General features: G+C 35.7%; 2 protein-coding genes across 10 annotated transcripts in view; one reads left to right on the forward strand and one right to left on the reverse strand.

Moving 5' to 3' along the window:
* vwa11 (von Willebrand factor A domain containing 11) overlaps positions 1 to 18240 on the reverse strand; it is a 29442-nt gene extending 11202 nt beyond the window's left edge. For 2 of the 8 annotated variants that reach the window (XR_012407544.1, XM_021476927.2), the window contains exons 1-8: positions 8394 to 8426; positions 6094 to 6276; positions 5233 to 5508; positions 3813 to 3906; positions 3385 to 3513; positions 1645 to 1831; positions 900 to 1069; positions 457 to 569 (exon numbers count right to left, since the gene is read on the reverse strand). Coding sequence is in view for 4 of the 8 variants with exons in the window: in XM_021476927.2 (XP_021332602.1) it covers positions 457 to 569; positions 900 to 1069; positions 1645 to 1831; positions 3385 to 3513; positions 3813 to 3906; positions 5233 to 5508; positions 6094 to 6276 (1152 nt within the window). In the remaining 4 variants the exon portion in view is untranslated. Of the gene's footprint in view, positions 1 to 456; positions 570 to 899; positions 1070 to 1644; positions 1832 to 3384; positions 3514 to 3812; positions 3907 to 5232; positions 5509 to 6093; positions 6280 to 8393; positions 8427 to 15534; positions 15777 to 18093 lie in introns of those variants that run through there. The other 6 variants (XR_012407554.1, XM_009293262.4, XR_012407564.1 and 3 more) reach the window with 5 other exon arrangements.
* Positions 12580 to 20011, forward strand: LOC103909118 (prostaglandin D2 receptor 2). Of its 2 annotated transcripts, XR_012407613.1 has the most exons (3): positions 12580 to 12688; positions 17122 to 19251; positions 19606 to 20011. XR_012407613.1 is itself a non-coding variant. In XM_009293415.5 (2 exons), the coding sequence occupies exon 2, from the start codon at positions 17124 to 17126 to the stop codon at positions 18402 to 18404; it is 1281 nt and encodes a 426-aa protein (XP_009291690.1). In that variant the 5' UTR covers positions 12580 to 12688; positions 17122 to 17123; the 3' UTR covers positions 18405 to 20011. The 2 variants fall into 2 exon arrangements, 1 of the variants encoding a protein (XP_009291690.1); XM_009293415.5 differs by having other exon boundaries at positions 17122 to 20011.
* Positions 20012 to 21601: the final 1590 nt, after the last annotated feature.

The following is a 21601-nucleotide window of genomic DNA, read 5'->3' on the forward strand; positions in this document are numbered from 1 at the left end:
GTTTGATTGCTGTAATAGCCAAAAAAGGCTTTCTATTGATTATTCAGAAGTGTATGAATAATAATTTAGGATATTTTACTTAAAGATACAGTAAATAAAAGCTGAGAAATTTGTTTCCCACAATGATCCCTTTGTACATCGTCTTATTATCTTTTGGGAGAAGCCTGTGTCATTTCCTGTCAAGACATATCTCGCCAGTTGAATAAGGGTAATTTTAAGTCAGAATTTGCCTGGGATATGAAACATTTCATATCAGCTGCAGTAGGTAAATAACAAGAGTAAACACGTCTATGCAGTAACTGAATGATTCAGACGCTCTGAAGACTACAAGACACTGGATATATGGATATGCAGTCTTTGCATTTGTACTACTACGCATCAGTTTTTGTATTCCCCATCAGTTCTAACTAGGTCTATTATGTTTGCTGGGCTACACAAGGCTACACAAAACAGTACCTGAAGCGCTGACAAGCACATTTCTGGGATATCTCCGCCTCCTTCAGCTTTCAGCTTGGAGATCTCAGACTTCATCACATCTGGGTTTGTGGTTCTAATCAGAGGTCCAAACTCTAAAAGCGTAATAAAAGGTGTGTCGTTTTTGTGTCTGCATCACGTTAGGCCACACAAATAGCATATTCAATACAAGTAAATTGGCTGCTTTGATGTTTCGATTAACTTTGGGGAAAAAGGTGTAAAATAATGTTCCATCCTAAGATATTTTTGGTAAAAAATGTAAATAATTTAGATGGAAATTAACTTGGACCATGCATTACCACTAACGTCCTGTTTTCTTTACAGAGGATAAACATCACTAATACAGAAACCCGTTATATGCTGCATTCAGTAATGAAAAGTATCAAGTTGAAACATTTAAATGCATTAAACATTGTTGTGCTCACTTGGATCGTTGAATGGCACCAGAATATATTCAGACGGTTCATCCTGAGTTCCTTTCTTGGTGTCAATGATGTTGTAGGCCACTCTCTTTGCTTCTGCGATGTCGTCTGCCATGCTGCCGGTGGTGTCAATCACAAAAGCCAGCACTGCGGAGCGTGCGATACCCATCAGTCTGATGGAGGAGCAAACGTTTTGGTTAGTAGTTATTAAATGTGAACATTAATGTTATATTTATAGAACTTATAAGGAACGCTGCACCACTGTTCAATTTGTTTTTCAAATGTGCATAAATTGTATAATGCTCACCATGGCTGCATTTATTTGATCATAAATACAGTATAAACATTAATAGTGTGGAATATTCTTACATTTTTAAAACGTAATGTCTATTTTCATAAATTTTACCTTTTAAATTATAAAAATTTAAGTTTTAAATCTAAATGTTGTTTTTGTGCCAGAGAAACACTTTTATTTATTTTTTAGGTTAAAAATTGTTGCTCACTATTTATTTTGTATCTTTTCTTAGGATTCTTGAAAATTCAAAAGAAGAGTATTTATTTAAACAAAAATGAATAATACATTTTTCATTTTTGCTGTCACATTTGATGCGCTTTTACTTAATAAGTGCATAAATATTTTTTCAAATGAACGTGTAAACAGTTTGATAAGAGATCGTGACATTTTGATTCTCTTCAATGTATTTTCAGTACATTCATCTAAACATACATAAGGATTTGTTCCTTTTACCGCAGGAAGTCTTTGTTTCCGATAGCTCCACGAATGTCCTCCAGCAGCTCTAGAGTGGCTTCAGACGCCAGGTTCACAGCACTGTTGTGTTGGTTAGAGTTATGGGACTGACGCTCATCTTTACTGATCCCACCTCGAGGATTCTGGGAACTGCTGAGATCAGACGCGCCACCGTGGCTGCATTTACCTTTCAAACATAAATGACCGATTCGATTAATATGAAATCAAATATACCATATTGATTTTGTTAGCTCACATTGCTAGTTTTGTGGTAAACAATTCCTCTGTGCGTGTCATAAAGAAAAAAAAATGGCTTTGTAATCTAAAGTTGAAATGTGAAAACGCACTTCCTGTTAGTTTTCAGCTAAATTCTCAGATTGTGTCTGTCTTAGGTGTTACATAGCATGTTAACCACGCCCTTCCAACTGTTAGGTTTGACCCTGCTAGGACACCAAACAGAAATGGTGAGGAGGAGGTGTCTCTCCTGAAACCCTTTTCCCGATCTTTCTGAATGAAATGCCTACTTTACTACATCTAATCAGCTCGCAGTAATAGAAACAAGCCACGCCCACTTTTTTCCTCATTTAAAAGGCACCTATTTTACCTCCTTTTCAAGATTTAAATGAAGTCTTTTCTGTCTCCAGAGTGTGTCAAGTTTCAGCTCAAAAAAACTATCCGATTATTTATTACAGTTTTCAGAATATTTGGATTTTCTGCTTTGAACACAATACAGCTGTTTTTGTGGCCTGTGCCTTTAATGCTGGTTTTCCCCACACACTGTTCTCACATCCCTGGCAGAGTGTGTCCTAATCTCCACCTCGGCTGTGTCAGATAAACAGCACAGTGACAGACATAAAGGAATTTCACGTAACGATTGTGAGAAATACTACAGTAAAAACTTTCCCAATGATTATTAGATGTATTTGTTGTGGAGTTAATTAAAGCCTTTCGATGAGCCACACACAATGTCATTACAAAGTTCATGCACACACAGACACACACACACACACACACACAGCGCACATATTTAACTTTACAATATTTTTGCACCGCAAATGTGACAGGATACACTTTAATATCCACTGATGTATGGATATCCGTTATATTAATGTACAAAATAAACCTGATTTAACATCCACAAGCCGGGATTGGAGTGTCTTCTTTTTTTATAATTCTACTGACATACGATTGTGGTGATCAAGTAAAGCTGAAGTAAATCACTGTAATTTCTTACAAACATGCATTGCTTTATAAACGTTTTAAGCTTGTAAAGCTCATTCTTGATTTCATTTGATGATGATTGATGATCACAGAGCGCTGAACAGATCTTTTAATCCCAGTGGTTTGTGCACATCCTGTCTTGTTGATATGATTATATGTGTTATTAAATGTGATTATATTAACATGTGGAGTCATGTTAATACACAGCTGTCAATCAATTCACTGGGCGGAGAACCAGCATTCCTAAGTGAGATTGCAGTGGTCCTCAAAATGGGAATGATTTGGATCCTTTTTAACACCAGGAAGTTTGAATAAAGAGACTTATCGTGTTTATATCACCCCAATATGACCGTGGACATACTATACCTACACACAGTTCTCTCCAAACAGCTTACAAAAGATGACTTTCATTATAGGTACCCTTTAATATTCATGAGTTCCTTTAATTTGGTCATGAGTAAGCTTTTTACCTTGTTTTTATTGTTTACACGTGAGCCCATGATAGTTGGGTTTACTCACCTTGAGGTTTGTCAGAGGAGAACAATCCCATGTATCCTGAAGTGAGAAACTTTCCATTCAGGACGGCAGGTAGCAGTTGGTTTGTACAGGTACCACTGGCACAGTCACTGCATGTTGGCATTTCAACATCTGCACACATCCGTTAAAACACAAAGACGAAAACACTCGATTCACTTATTTGCTGTTCAGATAAGGTCAACACAGATCAATGCCGCTCAGAGTCATTTGTAATCTGTTATCAGTTATACTGCAAGTCCTCTGTTGACTAATCTCCAGCTTTCATTTTTTAAAATTGATTTTTTTATTGATTTTGTTTGTTTTACATGTGAACATTGGACACGACAGCAGTGAATGAATGGTGTAATCACATTTATTTCCCACATGTGATTTATGCCTGTGTCATAAATCATTCAGATTGGCTGATGTACCTGCAATGTTCTCCACATTCAGATCCGGTCTGATGAGGTTGGCATATGGACTTTTGTTCCCTAATTCAACCCAGTTGCTGTGGCTGTAAAAGTCCTGAAAAAATAATTCATATTAGTATGTAACATAATGCTAATTATATTAAAGATTTTTCTTTAAGACAAGGTTATAATAGTTTTGGATTTTTTATTAGTTTTAGTTTTTATTTCGTTTTGACTTTTGTTTTCAAATTCAGTTTGTATTTATAAACTAATTTTGAGAGGATCACATGCTTATGATTGCTTGCAGCCGGCCCCGCATTATTCAATTTATGATTCATCAATCAGATGAATCCTAATCCATTATAAATACCCTAAGTTCCATATAACAGCTATCTTCATTTTGAAGAATCCTCCTTCCACCCCTACTCCATCTCCTTTCCTAGATGGGTGGCACAGTGGCCCAGTGGTTAGCACTGTCGTCTCACAGCAAGAATGTCATTGGTTCTAGTCCTTACCAAGCCAGCAGACGTTTCTGTGCGGAGTTTACACGTTCTACCCGTGCTCACGTGGGATTCCCCCGGGTTCCCCGGTTTCCTCCCACCATCCAAAAACATGCAACTTAAGTTAATTGACTAATAAATCGGCACCATAGACATGCTCCTAGTAAATAGTTATCTCTTAAAAGCAATCACTTTCTGTTTATTAGCTACTACAGCAGGGGAGTTCTGGAGATCTACCTGAGCTCAAACTCCCCTCTCGCCTTGCAAACGAGAGGGAGCCCCGGGCTCAAGGCTGTTTTGAGCTCATGGCTCTCTCCTGGGACAGCATGCCAAACAAGCTTTATAATCAATCATCAGCTAAGTGTGAACTCTTGAAAATTAGTTTTTAGAGACAGATTTACAGTTTTTTTATATTAGTTTCTATATTTTGAAATTGTTTAGTTTTAGTTTAGTTTTTATTAGTTTCAGTATTAGTTTAATTTTTTTTTATCTAAATCAGGATATTTGTCAGGTGCAAGATATAAAATTATCAGAATATTGTATAATACCTCAACCAAGAAACCTGTATTCAGAGGACACATGAACACATCTCTACCCATCCTCAAATTCAAATACAACAGCCCACAAGATAGCAGGCCCAGGTACCGTTCAATATGTGTGCAAGGCTGCTTCTGGGGTACGAAAATGTAATCCTTACCAATTTCCTACCCCTAAACCCAACCATAACTGTAAATTATTCCCAAAATCAGAGGGCAATAGTACTTGCATAACAACCTGACCATAAGCCTAAACTTAACATAAACTGTAAACGAATCTCTTAATTCTGATTGGCTGATTGGAATGTTGTCAACATAGATGTTAATGCAGGAACATGTCCTACTTGGTAAAATCAGGTTGTATGTTGTATGTGGTATGTTTGTGCGAGTGACCCTCTGGCCCACCTGTAGTGTATGGCACACTCTGCCCAGTGTTTCACGGGCCGACTGTAGGTTATCTGACCGGACGTTGGCTTTAATGGCTGCAGTGCCCTGAATGATGAGGTTTCGTCCCTCAGCGAAGGCCTCGTTGTTAAAGTGGTGTGATGGACTGTTCATGAAGTCCCGGTCCACGATGCCATTCTGCATGTAGATCTGATTCAGCGCCGTACGGAACTTGGCACCGGAAACCTCACCCGTCGTGCCCAAACATGCACGCAGCAGCTCTTCTACCGACGAGCCCTGTGTCAAACATCTTGTCATGATTTATAAATAATCACTTAACTTGCTCTCTTGTCTTCTGAAGAAAAGTCGCTCACTTCCATCCCAGCGCACACCTTGATATCAAAATTACACCAAATTGAAACTGACGTAAAATCTTTTCTAAAAGGCAAATCGGTTTTGACATCAAAGCCTTGACGTCCACACATTGATACCGCTTTGACCACCGAAATAATGACAAAAAAAGAACTTGTTAGCCAATAATAAATGTTTTATTCACCCGAAAGTACAATTAATTTCTTACCTTAGCGTCGAAAAACATGTCAAAGATCAATTACTTACAGGACAGTCTCGTGATCGATTTTGACGTGTTTTTTGACAGGTGTCAATTTGATATAACTTTAACATCAAACCTTGCAAATATAAATTTCCCGGGACAATAACCAAAACGGGAACCATATGTTAAAGTTATACATTTGCTGGGAAATAGTTAACTGACATAAAATTAATTTGCATTTCATACGTGTTATTTATGGTAAAGTGCCCACTGGGATGGTAAATTTAGGGTGTTTTTTATTTAGGATTTATGCTTGTGGATAAGCTTACCGTTGGCTTGAATTCTCTTCCTTCTGCTTCAGCCACTGCTTCACAAACCTCTGTAATCTTTGCCATAACAGTGTTTCCAGTGATGGTTACATGTGTGTTTCCGCTTCCTCCGACGGACACAAACGCCTGAAGCCTGGACACTAGAGCCAGCAGAGCCACAACGGCCAGCGCTGACTTCACCATCTTCTGAAACAACACCAACAATCAACAAATTACCTGAAACAACCACGAAAAATCTATCATCTTGCTGCTTTTAGTCAAATTCAGCATTTACTCTGACAAAATGTTGTTGTTTTTTCATGTGGGAAAACTGAATTAAGACTAATTAAGGTCAAAACTTTGAAATTACAGGGATATATACAAAAATTCCAAAAATGAAAATGGTCTCACTATTTACTTCCCCTTGAGTGGTTATAAATCTTTATGAGATTCTTTATTCTGTTAAACACACAAAGTGTGGTTTATTTATGAACTAATTTCAAGAGAATCACGAGCTCATGATTGAACACAGCTGGTACTACATCAGCTCCGTATATTGCACCAATCAGATGAATACTGACACATTATAAATAACCAGAGCTTTCTACTCCAGTCATTTTCATCTTGAAGAATCCCCCCTTCCACCCCTACTCCTCCCTTTCTCTGATAGGGCGGTACGGCGCCCAGTGATTAGCACTGTTGCCTCACAGCAAGAACGTCACTGGTTCTCTCCGAGCCAGTTGCCGTTTTTGTGCAGAGTTTGTATGATCTTCCCGTGTTCGCGTGGGTTTTCCCTGTTTTCCGGTTTCCTCTAACCATCCAAAGACATACACCTTAAGTAAATTGACAACTCATAGCCAGATACATCTCAGCATATTCACAAGCTGGGGAGTTCTCGAGACCTACCTGAGCTCAAACTCTCCTCTCGCCCTTCAAATGGGAGGGAGCCCCGGGCTTGAGGTTATTCTGACCTCCAGGCTCTCTCCCGGGACATGCCAAATACGCTTTATTATCAATCATAAGCTAAATGTGAACTCTTGAAAAGATAATTTGAAGAAAACTAAAAACCTGTAACCACTGACGTCCATAGTAGGAAAAAAACAAATCACTACTATCATCAGTCTACAATCAGTGGTTACAGTTTTCCAACATTTTTCAAAATATCTTGTTTAACAGATGAAAGAAATCATACAAGTTTGAAACACGTAAAGGGTGATTAAATGATAACAGAATGTTTATTTTTAAATGTACTATTCCTTTAAAATGGAGGAAAGGAGAATGAGCATCTACATAGCAGCAGAAAAAAATGACTAGATTTAGAAGATATGGGACTATGGGTTGAGTAAAATGTTAAAAATAAAACCAATGACAGTTTTATTTATGCCACTTTTTACTCAGCAGAATTGACCAAAGTGCTTTACAAGCAATGATTAAAAATGGTAATAACTTGTGATTAAATTATTAAGAGCATTATAAATTATTAACAAGCATAAGTCAAGTGATAATAATTGTTTTGAATAAATTATTATCTATTGCTTCAATTTCATTCATTCATTCATTTTCCCTCGGCTTAGTCCCTTTATTTATCAGGGGTCATATATTTCTTATCTGATCTGTAATTAAAACATTGGCATTGTGTTCTCTAAAAACTAATATAAACCTCTGAAAAAAATGTTCTAAATAACCACAATTTATTTTAAGTTTACATCAGAATAAAAGTAAAACAGTATAAATTATAACAGTAATTAAAAAAAAAAAAAAAAAGCAATATAGAAGGCTTTATAAATATTAGACCACCACATCTGCCCCTAACTAACAATGTTGGCAATTATCAAAATATTGTGATATATTTTTGTGTGTTTCTGTAATGGTTAAACCATTATAGTATTTCAGTGCTAAAACATATTCAGTGTTATTATTCCTGAATCTCCTAATTTCTTGTTTAATCTAATGATTTAAAAAAAAAGCTGAATACTAGTAAAGCATTTTTTTTATTCAGATGCCCAACAACCAATTTAACAATACGTTTTATTGGCTGAATGTTATGATGGATTCTTAAGACTTGTGAGAGGATTGGAATATGCCGGCTCATATTTGGGTAAAACAAATTCATAAAGAAATTTAAATATTTAATCAAATATTCACATTTTACAAAAAATGATTATTATTCTTTCTATTTCCAAATTATAAATATGTATAATGTGTCAGAATTGTAGTACTAATATAATATAATATAATATAATATAATATAATATAATATAATATAATATAATATAATATAATATAATATAATATAATATAACATTTTGAGATATTCTTACCTTCTCTCTTAAGTCGGTTCCCTATCTGTTGGCTCCTTGTCAGGCTCTAAAGACACATATATAGTGAATGTCTTATCTCTCAGTGTTCAGAAAAAATGCAATCACACCTCAGTGAATGATTAACCAGGAATTATTAATTATTATTATTTTAGAATATTGTCGCGTCACACTCATTACAAAAATTGTAAAATTATGACAGCCTGCATTAAATGTGAATTAAGTTGTTTTATTATGGCAACATGAATAATAAAACCAACCTGATGCTTGCTGTTGAGTGAGGATCAGACTGTAAAACAGTGTCAGATGATGTGTTTTCACTGGGTCAAGCACCTTTGACCATACATGTAAAGCTTATGGATTGCTTCATTTTAATTTGCTTTATGGTCTCCACTCCCAAATGTGTTTTCCAGTACATTGCATATATAAAGTTTAAAAAAAGGTCAGATTCCACATATAAGACCACACCTGTTCTCACTTGCTGATGTTTCAGAAAATACTGTCAGTTGTTTAGTCAATGTTTCCCAGTTCTGAAAAGTCATCCACTGTGTAAAACATATGCTGAAGTAGTTGGTGATTCATTCCGCTGTGGTGACCTTTGATAAATAAGAGACTAAGCCGAAGAAAAATTAATATTTTTAGTTAATAATAAGTTACATAATTTACATCTTCATTGTTTATGTCAGACGGTACAAGTGCAACTATAGCCAAAAAATATCCTTAAATATTTTGTTAATTCACTATATATACATATATATATATATATATATATATATATATATATATATATATATATATATATATATATATATATATATATAGTGAATTAACAAAATATTTAAGGATATTTTTTAAATTTGCAATTCAGGAGATGATTTTAAATATATATATATATATATATATATATATATATATATATATATATATATATATATATATATATATATATATATATATATATATACTTAAAATCATCTCCTGAATTGCAAATTTAAAAAATAAATATTTATATCACCATTTGGCCAGAGCCGTTAAGGGTGGTAAATCCGCATTTTCATTGAACTTATTTTCTACTCGAGATGTAGCCTACCATTTGACAACTCATAATGACCACCATTTTACTTTAAAACCTCCTTTATATCACTTATAAATATAGCATTCTGTCTAAGATTCAGTCAAAGTAACAGCAATGTAGATAACAACCGCATCCTGCTGGTCCAAATCATCATTCTTATACATATTTATCATATACCTGCCAACACTCCAGTTTTTCCCGGGTCCTCAACTTTTTGGTACAGTTTTGAACATCAACACCCCCAACCCCCCCTACCCTGGTCGTCAATCTAATCTGGTCCATTGTACAATTACAATTACAACACAAACAACCCCTGGTACTCAACTTCGTTACTCAGAATAGCCCTGCCAACCAACTCAGCCCCCCTGGTCTACTGGAATTTCGGAGAAAAATGTTGGCAAGTATGCTTTATATTATGTCATGTGACTCATATCGCTTTTCTTACTGTTCGGCATCATCTTGTGACTGAATACTATGTTGCTGCTGCATTCACCTGCACGTTTATGTTTAATTATTAAATCAATACATGTCAAATCAATGTTATGTGTTTACTTGTTTACATTGGGTGGCAAGTAGCCATGTAATAAGCAGGATAATGTATCTAGGCAGTGGTTTTCACAGAATAAAGCCTTTCAGTGTTATATAATCACTGCTGATAAGCCTGTCAGCTTTATTCTGCTAGAACAACCACCTAGATGTACATTATCCCTTACATTTATGACAGTAAATGAGACATTCGCCAGTTAATGTGAAGAGGTAATATCATGCTTTTTTACAATTACTTTCTTAAATGTGTGATGTTGCTGTTTAAGCATGAACAAAATCTGCAAATTTCCAAAGCACAAAGTCCACTCTGAAGCAAGTTATTCTCTATCAGTGAACTCCACTGTAGTCCTGAAAGGTAATTTCGGGCGTGTGCATTAAACAACATTCTCAGTTGAAATAATTCAAGGGTAGAAGGTTTGGTTGAGTCACAATGTGCTATCTGCATGTTTTACAGGTCTAATATTCTGACACATTTTCCAGTGATGGGTTGCGGCTGAAAGGGCATCCGTTGCGTAAAAAAGTGCTGGATAACTTGGTGGTTCATTCCACTGTGGCAACCCCGGATTAATAAAGGGACTAAGCTGAAAAGAAAATGACACCGATACAATCTCCTCCCAAGTGTTTATCTTACATTTACATTTACATTTAGTCATTTAGCATCTTCACAGGCATGAAAAAACAAAGATTATTTGAAAAATCCAAGTTTAAACAATATTGGATGTATTGTTTTGAAATAACCTTGTGTTTTTTTGACATTTGGTGTAAAAGAGAATAAGTATAAGAGGTTTACCTAAAAATGAAAATTTACACTCCATTTATTCACCCTCAAGTGGTCCCAAACCTTTATGATTTTTTTCTGTTATTGAACACAAAAGTCTTGGAGAAAACTGAACTAAACTGAACTGACCACCAGAGTAAGTAAAACAAATACTATGAAGGTCGATAGAGGTTTCCAACATTTTTAAAAATATCATCTGTAATGTGTTTAATGGATGAAAGAAACTAATGTTTGAAATTATAGATATTTTTATTTTTAGGTGAACTGTGCCTTTAAATACTCTCAGATGACGGGCCATCAAACATCTTTGTATGCTCTTAGTGTCTTTGGGCTCAGAAAACAGCTGGAATTTAAACTGACAAAGCTTTAAAATCATATGAGCATCAAAATAAACTAAGACACAAGATGTAAAGGCTCCGCCCTTTACTGGAGAGGAGCGGGGAGCAACAGCTCTATTGCATTTAAAGAGACACAAAAAACTGTGCTTTCATTATTGAGGTATTTACAGTTTAGTTTAGTTTATAGTTTAGTTTATTTATTTATAAAGAGCAATAAAACAGCAGTTGTTGACCCCCCCCCCCCCCCCCCCCCCCCCCCCCCCCCCCCCCCCCCAAACCACCCTCTTTACTTTGTGCTCACCGCGGATTTTCTCCCGGATTTTATGATCCCAATTTTGCCAGGAATGGGGTACCTCGTTCCACATTTTAGGACCTACTTCAGAGCAAGTTTCATCTCCTTTTTTCGTTTATTTGTATCTGGGAACTACTACCATCTTCTGGTTCTATGACCTTAAACATCTGCAAGATATTTTAACAGTAATAATATTAGAGAGATAAGTCTGAGCCTGGCCATTTAAAACCTTAAAAACATACATTAAAATCTTAAAACTCAATTCTAAAACATATCGCCAAACAATTTAAGTAGCACAGGATAGGGTAATGTGTTTAAACTCGGGCTGCATTTTAGACCACTTGAAGACATGATGTGTGATGATGTAAAGGCATGGATTAATCTCTCAAATTCTGCACGAGTTAAAAACTTTTTTTCACTTTGGCTAATAATCTCAGCAGAAAAAAAAACAAGATTTAACAACTGCATTTACCTGTTTGTCAAATAGAAGCTGCTCTTATATTCGACAAACAGTTAAATGCAGTAGTTAAATCCAGAATAAAACCTAGATTGTCCAACATTTGATTCAGCTACAGCATAGTACAATAAATAAATGCGGTATTTTAAGGTTCAAACTTAACGTAACGTGGCTTTTATTAACATTTTTAATAGTTTAAAGTGATATTTTATCTGGGTCAGTGTTGTATATTACGGTACAAAAACGTTGTGCTAAGCTGCCAGTGTATTTTCTGTTATTTTAAAGAGATATTTCTTTATATAATATTTCTTATACATTATATTATTTCAAACCACTAAAGAGTGAATAAAAGTCACTTTGTTAAACAGTAGAGTTGAATTTTCAACATCTGGTCTGAACAGTCTACAGAGCAGAGATCAATGTCAATGCCATAATGCAATTCACGACCATACATAAATGGATAACAAAAAATATGGAAACTGTGCCTTGTGGCTAAAAAGATCGTATAATATAATTTACATGTATTGTTTGGCATTATTTGTGATTTTAAAAGCACGCATAGACTCTAAACAGCTACCTTCTGCATTCTAGAAGAAAACACGGTGGAAAAACATAATGACCCACGAAAACTATTCCTTTCTACTGTGACAGACCCCGCCTCTCCTCATGATGTATTAGACACAGGAATGACAAAATAACATCTAAATGAGAGAGAAGAAAGCAGCGGTGACAGACGAAAGCAACCAAGAGACACCGAAAGATGAATTAAAGAAGATGCTTATAAATATAACGGTACACAAACTTCACAAAAGGTAGGTTTCCTTTCAGTCCATCGTGCTTGAGATAACTGTTAAAAGCTAAAATAGTCAACCTGACTAAACTTGTTCGAGAGTCTGTCAACTGTTTTGCCTTTTATGGTACAAGGAGTCTTGAAACTTAGAGACATTCTTGAGAACAGATTAAAAAGACAAGCACTCAATAAAGCTGAAAAATATTGTTTGAGGTTTGTAAAATAATGAAGATATAAGTAATATTCAAAAGGCAGTAAAGACCTAAATTATATAAATGCCATTTATTTAAATTTATTTCAATCAAAAAACAAAGTTAAAAAATTTCCAAACGGTAATAAAATACACTCAAGCATTCAATTATATTAAAATCATTTCAGAAAGAGAGAAGAAAGCAGAGGTGATAGAACAAAGCAACCAGGAGCACCTAAAGATGAACTAAAGAAGCTGCTTTGAGGTATAACAGTACACTAAAGCTATGTTTTGCTTTAATCCATCATGCTTGAGGTGATTGTTGCAGAATGAAGGCTAAAATAGTCAACCTGACTAAACTTGTTTGAGATACTGTCAACTGTTTTGCCTTTTATGGTACATGGAGTCTTGAAAATCTAGAGACATTTTTGAGAACAGAACGAAAACATAGTGTCAAATGTTTGGGGTTTGTATAAAGAAAAGAATTTATTGGCAGCTTTATTGGCAGGTATGTTTAAGCACTTTGTTTTGGACACAGAGCTTCTAGTGCAACAGAATGACAGAGACATACATAAAAATATTTTAAAAATAGAAGTAGTGAATGCAAATATATAAATTGGCAAGTGTAAAGGTATATTACTATATATAACGTGATATGAGCAGCTGTTGTGTGTAAACTGACATGTAAAGTATGTTGTTGAATAAGTGTATATGTGTATAAAGGGTATTGCAAGTAGTTATGTTTGTTTCACAATTACTATCATAAAGTGTTCATTAGATGGATTGCCTGAGGAAAGTTTGTTTTATATAAACTCTTCTTATATTATATTATATTATATTATATTATATTATATTATATTATATTATATTATATTATATTATATTATATTATATTATACTATATTATATTATATTATTAATTTATTAATTTAAAATATAAATAAATGCCATTTATTTAAAAAAAACGAGTTAAAAATTTTCAAAATGGTAATAAACTAGACTCAAGCATTAAATTATTACAATAAAATGATTTCAGAAAGAGAGAATAAAGCAGAGGTGATAGAAGAAAGCACATATTATATAGGCGGCGCAGTAGGTAGTGCTGTCGCCTCACAGGTTGCTGGTTCGAGTCTTGGCTGGGTCAGTTGGTGTTTCTGTGTGGAGTTTGCATGTTCTCCTTGCGTTTGCGTGGGTTTCCTCCGGGTGCTCCGGTTTCCCCCACAGTCCAAAGACATGCAGGACAGGTAAATTGGGTAAGCTAAATTGTCCGTATGAATGAGTGTGAATGAGTGTGTATGGATGTTTCCCAGAGATGGGTTGCAGCTGGAAGGGCATCCGCAGCGTAAAAAAAATGCTTGATAAGTTGGCGGTTCATTCCATTGTGGCAACCCCAGATTATTGAAAGGACTAAGCCAAAAAGAAAATGAATAAATTAATGAATTATATTATATTTTCTAATTATATAAATAAATGACATTCTTTTCAATTTTAGCAAGGAATAGTTAGATAAAATAAATATGTTCAAACATTAAATCTTTATATTAAAATGATTACTGAAACATCATGTGGAACTGGAAACTGTAACTAATGCAAGTGAAATGAATGCACTGCAAGATTTGGTTAGTAAAAATTCAGGTTTTTACAGATTTTACAGCATAAAAAAAAATAATAATAATGATTTCCCAGTATTAAAGTTTTAACTTTAATACTTTAAGTTTTAAAGTTTAAACTTTCTTAGCAAAATAATGTTGTGTATGCAATGTAGAAATTATTATAAAAACAGACAGTTAAATTTTTGTAATATTAAAAACACGCTGGCAAAAATCAAACTCAAAATCTAGGTTTTAAAATATTTTATAAATAAATATTTTATAAATTGTAGAGAAGTTAAAGATAGAACATGCAAACTCCTCACAGAGATGCAACCCCAATAATGTTAAAGTAAATTAGAAAATGCAAAACTTACATAAAAAGAAAAATTTACATAAAAAGAAGATACCTTATAAACAAATGCGATTTGGACTACAATTATTAATAATACATAATAATATATATATATTTTTTTTAATACAGTACAGGACCTTTGTTACTATACTTGAGTTGTCTTTGTCTTTGTCTTTTTTGGTTTGTATATTCATTAAAACCAATGAAAAAACAATAAAAAAAGATGACATTTTGGCTATCACATTGCGATTTAAAGTAAATGTTGCACGTTTATAATAATAATTAAAGAAAGAAAGAAAGAAAGAAAATACATAATAATTACATGTATTAATTTTTTTCACAACTCTCTTTCCTTTTTCCTCAAACCTTTCTTTGTTTTCTAAGTAAATACTACAGTTGGAGAGATTCATGGGGCAGGCACTGACATGTTCAGGTTAAGCATCATGACAAACTGCATGTTTTACAGGAAAAAATGAGATCCATTATTACTCTTAGATGAAACTGTAGTAGGTTTTACACCAAAACAGCATTTATTAAGTAACACAGTGATTCGTGCTTAAAAAAAAGTTCCTGCTCAGCACAGTAATGCAATAATTTTAACACTATACCACAAACTATTATGAAAGACTCTGAAATAACAAGCTAAAACAAAACACAGACCATGACAAACCTTGTGACTCAAAACTTTTATGACTTTTTGATCACGTCTAAAATGAATAAATATTTCCACATACCTTAAGATGATGTTATTGAGGTCTTGAAGAGAGTGTGGTGTTGTTTTGTATAAGATGAAACTAAGTCAAAATAGCATCAGCACAAATCTCACAGACAGAATAACACAATTAAACATAACCACTGTTCATTAGGGTATTACTGTAAATGCAGTTAAGTAGATAGAGTTTACTTAACTTCAAAACGCATCTGATTATCGTTCACCTCAGCTTCCTATTTCTCTGACATCTCTTCTTCCTCTTATCTGAAAACATTAGGAAATCTGTTGTAAAATACTTTCTTGCAATCTCTGTGACCTTCTTAAAGATGTACAGCAACAGTTCATCGACACCTACATTCTTTATACTTGTCATTTTATTTTGAAATCGGAAACATTTAACTGAACTTTAGCTTTGTTTTAAAAGGATAGTCATGGTTTACTCACCCTCATGTTGATGACTAACTTTTTGCCCCTATGGTGGAATGACTTTATTTTAACTCCTCAGCAGCAGGTAATTCACAATACCTCACACCTCAAGTGCTTTAATGATTTTAAAAAATGGTTACACGAAGAAGCTTAAAATGTAAGAGCTTTTTTTTTTCGAAGTAAAACATTACATTTTATCCTTACAGCAGAAATATAGTCCCTAAGAATACCTGTAAACAGCAACAGTATGTACAGTAAATGTGTAATGTGCCTTATTTGCTGTTATAATGCCATGAAATGTATTTTCAACACAATATATGTACACACATACACATTTTCAAGTCTCTGTTTTCATATTTTACATTAAACTACACCAGTTTTCTAGATAGCATGAGTTCACCTAGCCTTGTTAAAGTGTCAAACTCATTGTACTAAACTTTATAAAGGGAAACTTGTATATACTTGTCTTCTGCAGGCTTCTATACAAGCACAAATACAAACCAACAATTAGAGCATCCTAAAGGAGATATATCACCCTCCGAAGGGAACGGTAGAGTAAAAAAATCATGGCTGCCATATTGAAGTGCTCCATATTGAAGTATTCAAAATGAGCTATTATGAACTGATAGATACTTCAGGCCATGATCCTTTCAGCAGGGAAGTTATTTGGTGTCACACACAGCATTAAGTTCGTAAGGGCTCTTCCCAATGCCCTAAACCCTTACGAGGGATTTGCCAATGGGATAATGGCATACGGACAGGAGCACCACTGGCCGGTATGGACCCAATGAAAGCAGTTCTTGGGTGACACATATAAAAGTAAAGAGGGGGGATGTTGTGAAGAGTCGGGGGGTTTGGTCAAATGGCATGGGCCCTTAAAATCTTCCTAACTTTCCCCCCCTTCCTGTAGGGAATTTGTAAAATGAGCCTATTTCTAAAGAAAAGTGTTTAACTAGTTAAACAAAGCCTTTAGACTCTACAAACTCTAATACAAACTTCTAGACAAGTGTGCTAGAGATGTTTGGAGCTAAAATCTATGTTGGTCATATGAGAGAGATTGGCAAAAAAAAAATCATAAAGAAGAACAGTGAATTTACGCGTATGATTAATTTCAGACTGTGACATAATATATTATTAAAGTTTCTCTTTTTTTAAAGCTTCTTGTTTTGTTTTTTTTAAACAGAAATGACTTCCTCATTCCTGGCCAATTCTTCCCTCGGCCCTTCAGAGCTCCACTGTCCCCTCCTGCAGATGATGATCATTCACCGGCTGAACAATGACAATCGGGTCAACATGGCGGCGGTGATTGTGCATGGTGTGGTTTCCGCTCTGGGGATCCTGGAAAACGGGCTGGTGCTCTGGGTGTTGGGTTGGCGTCTTCAGCGCAAGACTGTTGCCTCAGTGTGGGTTCTCAATCTGGCTCTGTCTGACTTCCTAACCACACTAACCCTCCCGCTGTTCACTTATTACCTGCTAAACGAACACAGCTGGGAGTTGGGTGGGCCATTGTGTGCAGCCCAGGCATCCATTTTTTTCCTCAACATGTTTGTTTCTGCCTTTCTCCTGGCCGCTATTTCTTTGGACCGTTGCTTGTTAGTTACTAAGCCAGTGTGGACTCAAAACCAACGCACAGTGTCAATGGCGTGGAAGATCTGCGGTCTCGGATGGACGTGGGCTGCTTTTAACACGTTCCCATACTTCATGTTTCGTTCTGTTGTGGTTAAACAAGATGGACGCAAACTCTGCTACCACGATTTCGCTCTCTATTCTTCCCCGAACACTTTGAACATAGACTGTAAGGTACGTCAAACGGCGACAGCGGTGTCTAAAGTGTTACTGGCGTTTGTGGTGCCCCTAGTGGTCATCGCCGTCAGTTACGCTTCATTCGTTCTGGAGTTACGGGCTCGCAGAAAGAGGCTTGAAAGCAGGTTAAAAGTTGCGAGAAACGACAAACAGACATCCTCAAAGTTCTTCCGCGTCCTCTCTTCATCAAACGGACAAAACAGCACTCGCCTATCACAAAGTTTCACAAAAATGATCTTTTCGGTGATCGCAACGTTCGTCCTCTGCTGGGTGCCGTACCACCTCTTCTGTCTGCTGGAGGTGACGGCTCAGTACAAAACAGAGTTTGTGGATGTGGTGGAGGAGTACTTACCTTTCGTGACGACATTTTCCTTCCTGAACTCTGTGTTGAATCCAATTATCTACACGTTCAGCTGCCCGGACTTCTGCACCAGGATCCGCCAGAGTCTGGGGACTCTTTTCGAGGGGTTGGTGGAGGAAGCTGGACCTCTGTTGGTTGCTGGACGAAGGAGAAAAAGTGATCTATCATCCCCTATTTTTTTACTCCGCTCCCCCACTACTCCTAGAACCCACCTTGCCCAGCTCAAATCTCAGGGCTCCTTTGACCCCTTTGCCTTTAAAAGCCATCCTATAAATGAGGGAATGAAGGACGCCAAAATATGACTTCATAACATATCCTGGCAATCAAGGTCAAGGTCAAACTTATTGTCTCCCTTTTTGAATGATTTTTTGTTAGAAAAAAGGTCTGCTGTACATAGACACCCACAAGACAACATATATGTATTGAATATGGCCGATCAGAATCACAATTATTTAGTTTTTATTCAACAAATAATACACCATCAACTTCTCCTATCCAGAAAAGACTGGATGGTCAGTTGTAATTCGATTCCAAGGTATTTACAGGAAGGAATGCTCAGAAATGGACACACAGAGAACTCCTACAAGCTTCTTGCTTAAAGGTGCAGTAGTTGATCTTCCACAATGCTAACAGCTTAGCATAAATCTCTAAATCACAGTCCCTCTCTCTCGTGAACGCCCGGCGGTCGACGTAGATGCATACAAACGGCTGCACAGTTGTTCAAATCTGCATTTGCTGACAGATAGATTGGGCTACTTATAGGAATTATGAGAGATGACGGTCCGACTCTATTTAATTGGATGAACATTTTTTGTTTTATGCCTTACCCAAAATATAAAAATACATATAAATACTTTTAGATCATTTACTGTAATCATTACTATTAGACTGTGAAAAGACTTTCAACCAGCACAAAAAAATGCTTCTGAAGACAATCACCTACTGCACCTTTAAGTCTTATACTTTTAATGTAAACCTTTATTCTCTATTTATTAAGTCTCTTGCTCATGTATTAATATTATGGTTTTTATACTTCTGCAGTAGATGTTTAACTCTACCACAGATAAAGAAGATCATAGATGGTTTATGTTTGATGTCTCTGCAAAGCTAATTTTGTGTACTGAATGATTGTTTACATTTTATGTTAATGTGTGTGCAACATATTAACATTACAAACAGTTTTGAACATTTCAGCATCAGTTCACACCCAGAATGCCTATGCAAATCCCTACACTTTGGAACAAAGACTATAAAACGTGCCTCTGGGAACTTAACTATTCATTGGTCCACTCAGCTCCGGAGGGTGGGCACAATACCACCCTTATAAAACTGGTAGCCTAAGGCCACCGCCCAGACCAGAATCCAGAAGAGAACTGACACAGACCCCAGGAGAGAGAGAGTTGTTCTGTTTCAGCTCAGGACAGCTTCTCAGCACAGCTCAGACATTCTCATCTACGATATCTTTCTTTCTCTCTTTTCCTTCGAGAGTCTGCTTAAGTTTAGTACGCCGCGAGACCTCAAAAACTTGAAATGACAGACTCCACCACACACCAAGCCTAGCGAGGACAAAGAGCTGACACGCTAACTACGTGGGAATATCAGCTAAATAGAGGAAGATCTTCACATCACACAAGGAACGCAAGTAACGCCTCCAGATTATCACTGAACTGGTGTCAATTCGATGTAACCTAAAAGAAACCACTGAAGGGTTAAATAGATTTTTTTTGGTTCGCTTGGTTTGGTCTTACAAAATTGGACTTTTTTCCATCATTAAACTCTCTCAAACTCTTATTTTTTTTCTCTACACTTGTATAAATGTGTGTTTGTGTTAGTTGTTTCTGTTAGATTAGTCAATTTTGTGTAAAGAAAGGTGTCTGTGTGTGTTTATAAATCTAATGCCTTAAACATTGATCTTGTAACCCTGCTTAAACATAAATGGGTTTTCATTTTTAATAGTAATAGCCATAATTGAAGTCAACTGTCAGTTCGAATGATCACTGGATGATTCGTTTGTTTGGATTTAAAGAGTCGATTCTTTTGAAGCCCCATTCAAATGAATCTCCAATTCCCTTTGAGCTAATTCACTTAATATAACATACAAATTAAAAATCCTAAAATAATTCCTAATATAAATACAGTTCCATTAAAACCATAATATAAAAAATACAATGTGTACAGTGTTATGCCAGCTAATAAAGTTATTATTTTAACCATCTTACCTTGATGGCTCATTAATCAATTTAACTGAAAAAGGAACCAAATAATATTCATATCTATTATACCTGCATAATGGGACCCATTTTTGGTATTGCCAACGCAATCTCATGCCAATTCATAACTTTTTCATTTAGTAGCGAATTCCTATGAATTCGTAAAATATTGTATGATTTGCTCATCCCCCAATGATGGTTGGGTTTGAGGGCGGGGTTGAGTTTTAAGTGAAGCTTATTCATTAACTAATTTGAGAGGATCAATGGCTTATGATTGACCACATCTGGTCCTGCAATCGCAATGCAGAATTCCCCAATCGGATGATTCCTCACTCACTATAAATAATTAGTTTCTTACCTTAGTTATCTTTGTCTTAAAGAATCACCCCTTCCACCTCTACTCCTTTATCCTTTTGTCACAGCGGCTCAGTGGTTGGCACTGTTGCCCATTCCTTATTGCCATTAGCCATATAATAAGTGAGGGAGGGAGTTCTCGAGACATTCCTGAGCTCAAACTAACCTCTCTCCTTAAAAATTGGAGCCCCTGGCTTAAAGATTTTATGAGCTCAGGGCTCTCTCCCGGGACAGCATGCCAAACATGCTTCATTATCAATCATCAGCTGAAGTGTGAACTCTTGAAAATCTTACGTTTTTGTACGACTGAACTCATACAAATCAGCCACCAAACTGAGAAATTATAAAATACCTTTCCTTGTGAGATCAGGCTGGCATTGCAATGGTATTTTTGAGTGGACTGTGGTCTACCAAACAGAGGTCGCAATCATAGGCTGGCCTTATAAGCCTTTATCTTTTTCTGTGTACGTTCAATTTAAGCCACAGTCTTGCTGGATTACCTCTGAGGTTGTGATTTTCAGAATATTAAACGAGTATGTGCTTGCCACTGCCGAAAACAAATGAACTAAAAACTAAAACGTTTTGATCACAAAGCAACATGGTCCATATTTCTATCTTCGTTTTTTTACATTGCACAGATTACTGACAATACACACAAATAAATTATGCCTAATTTTAACCTATGGGCTATACACACATGTGGAAGACTGCAGATTCAGTTAAATATGAAAACAAATCTAAAAGTATGAACGTTTGCCTGAAACATTCTTAACATCATAATTTGTCCTTTAACCTGAGCTTATAACTTGAAGACTGAGCCAATCTTTTGACTGCAAAACACTACAATACTGTGAAAAAAACAGCTTTGCATTAATGTTCTACTTTACCATATTTGGACTAAATGCTCTTTTCAATAAGATTAAGTCTATGGTTAC

The sequence above is a fragment of the Danio rerio genome, chromosome 1, assembly GCF_049306965.1.
Source record: "Danio rerio strain Tuebingen ecotype United States chromosome 1, GRCz12tu, whole genome shotgun sequence".
Classification (NCBI taxonomy): domain Eukaryota; kingdom Metazoa; phylum Chordata; class Actinopteri; order Cypriniformes; family Danionidae; genus Danio; species Danio rerio.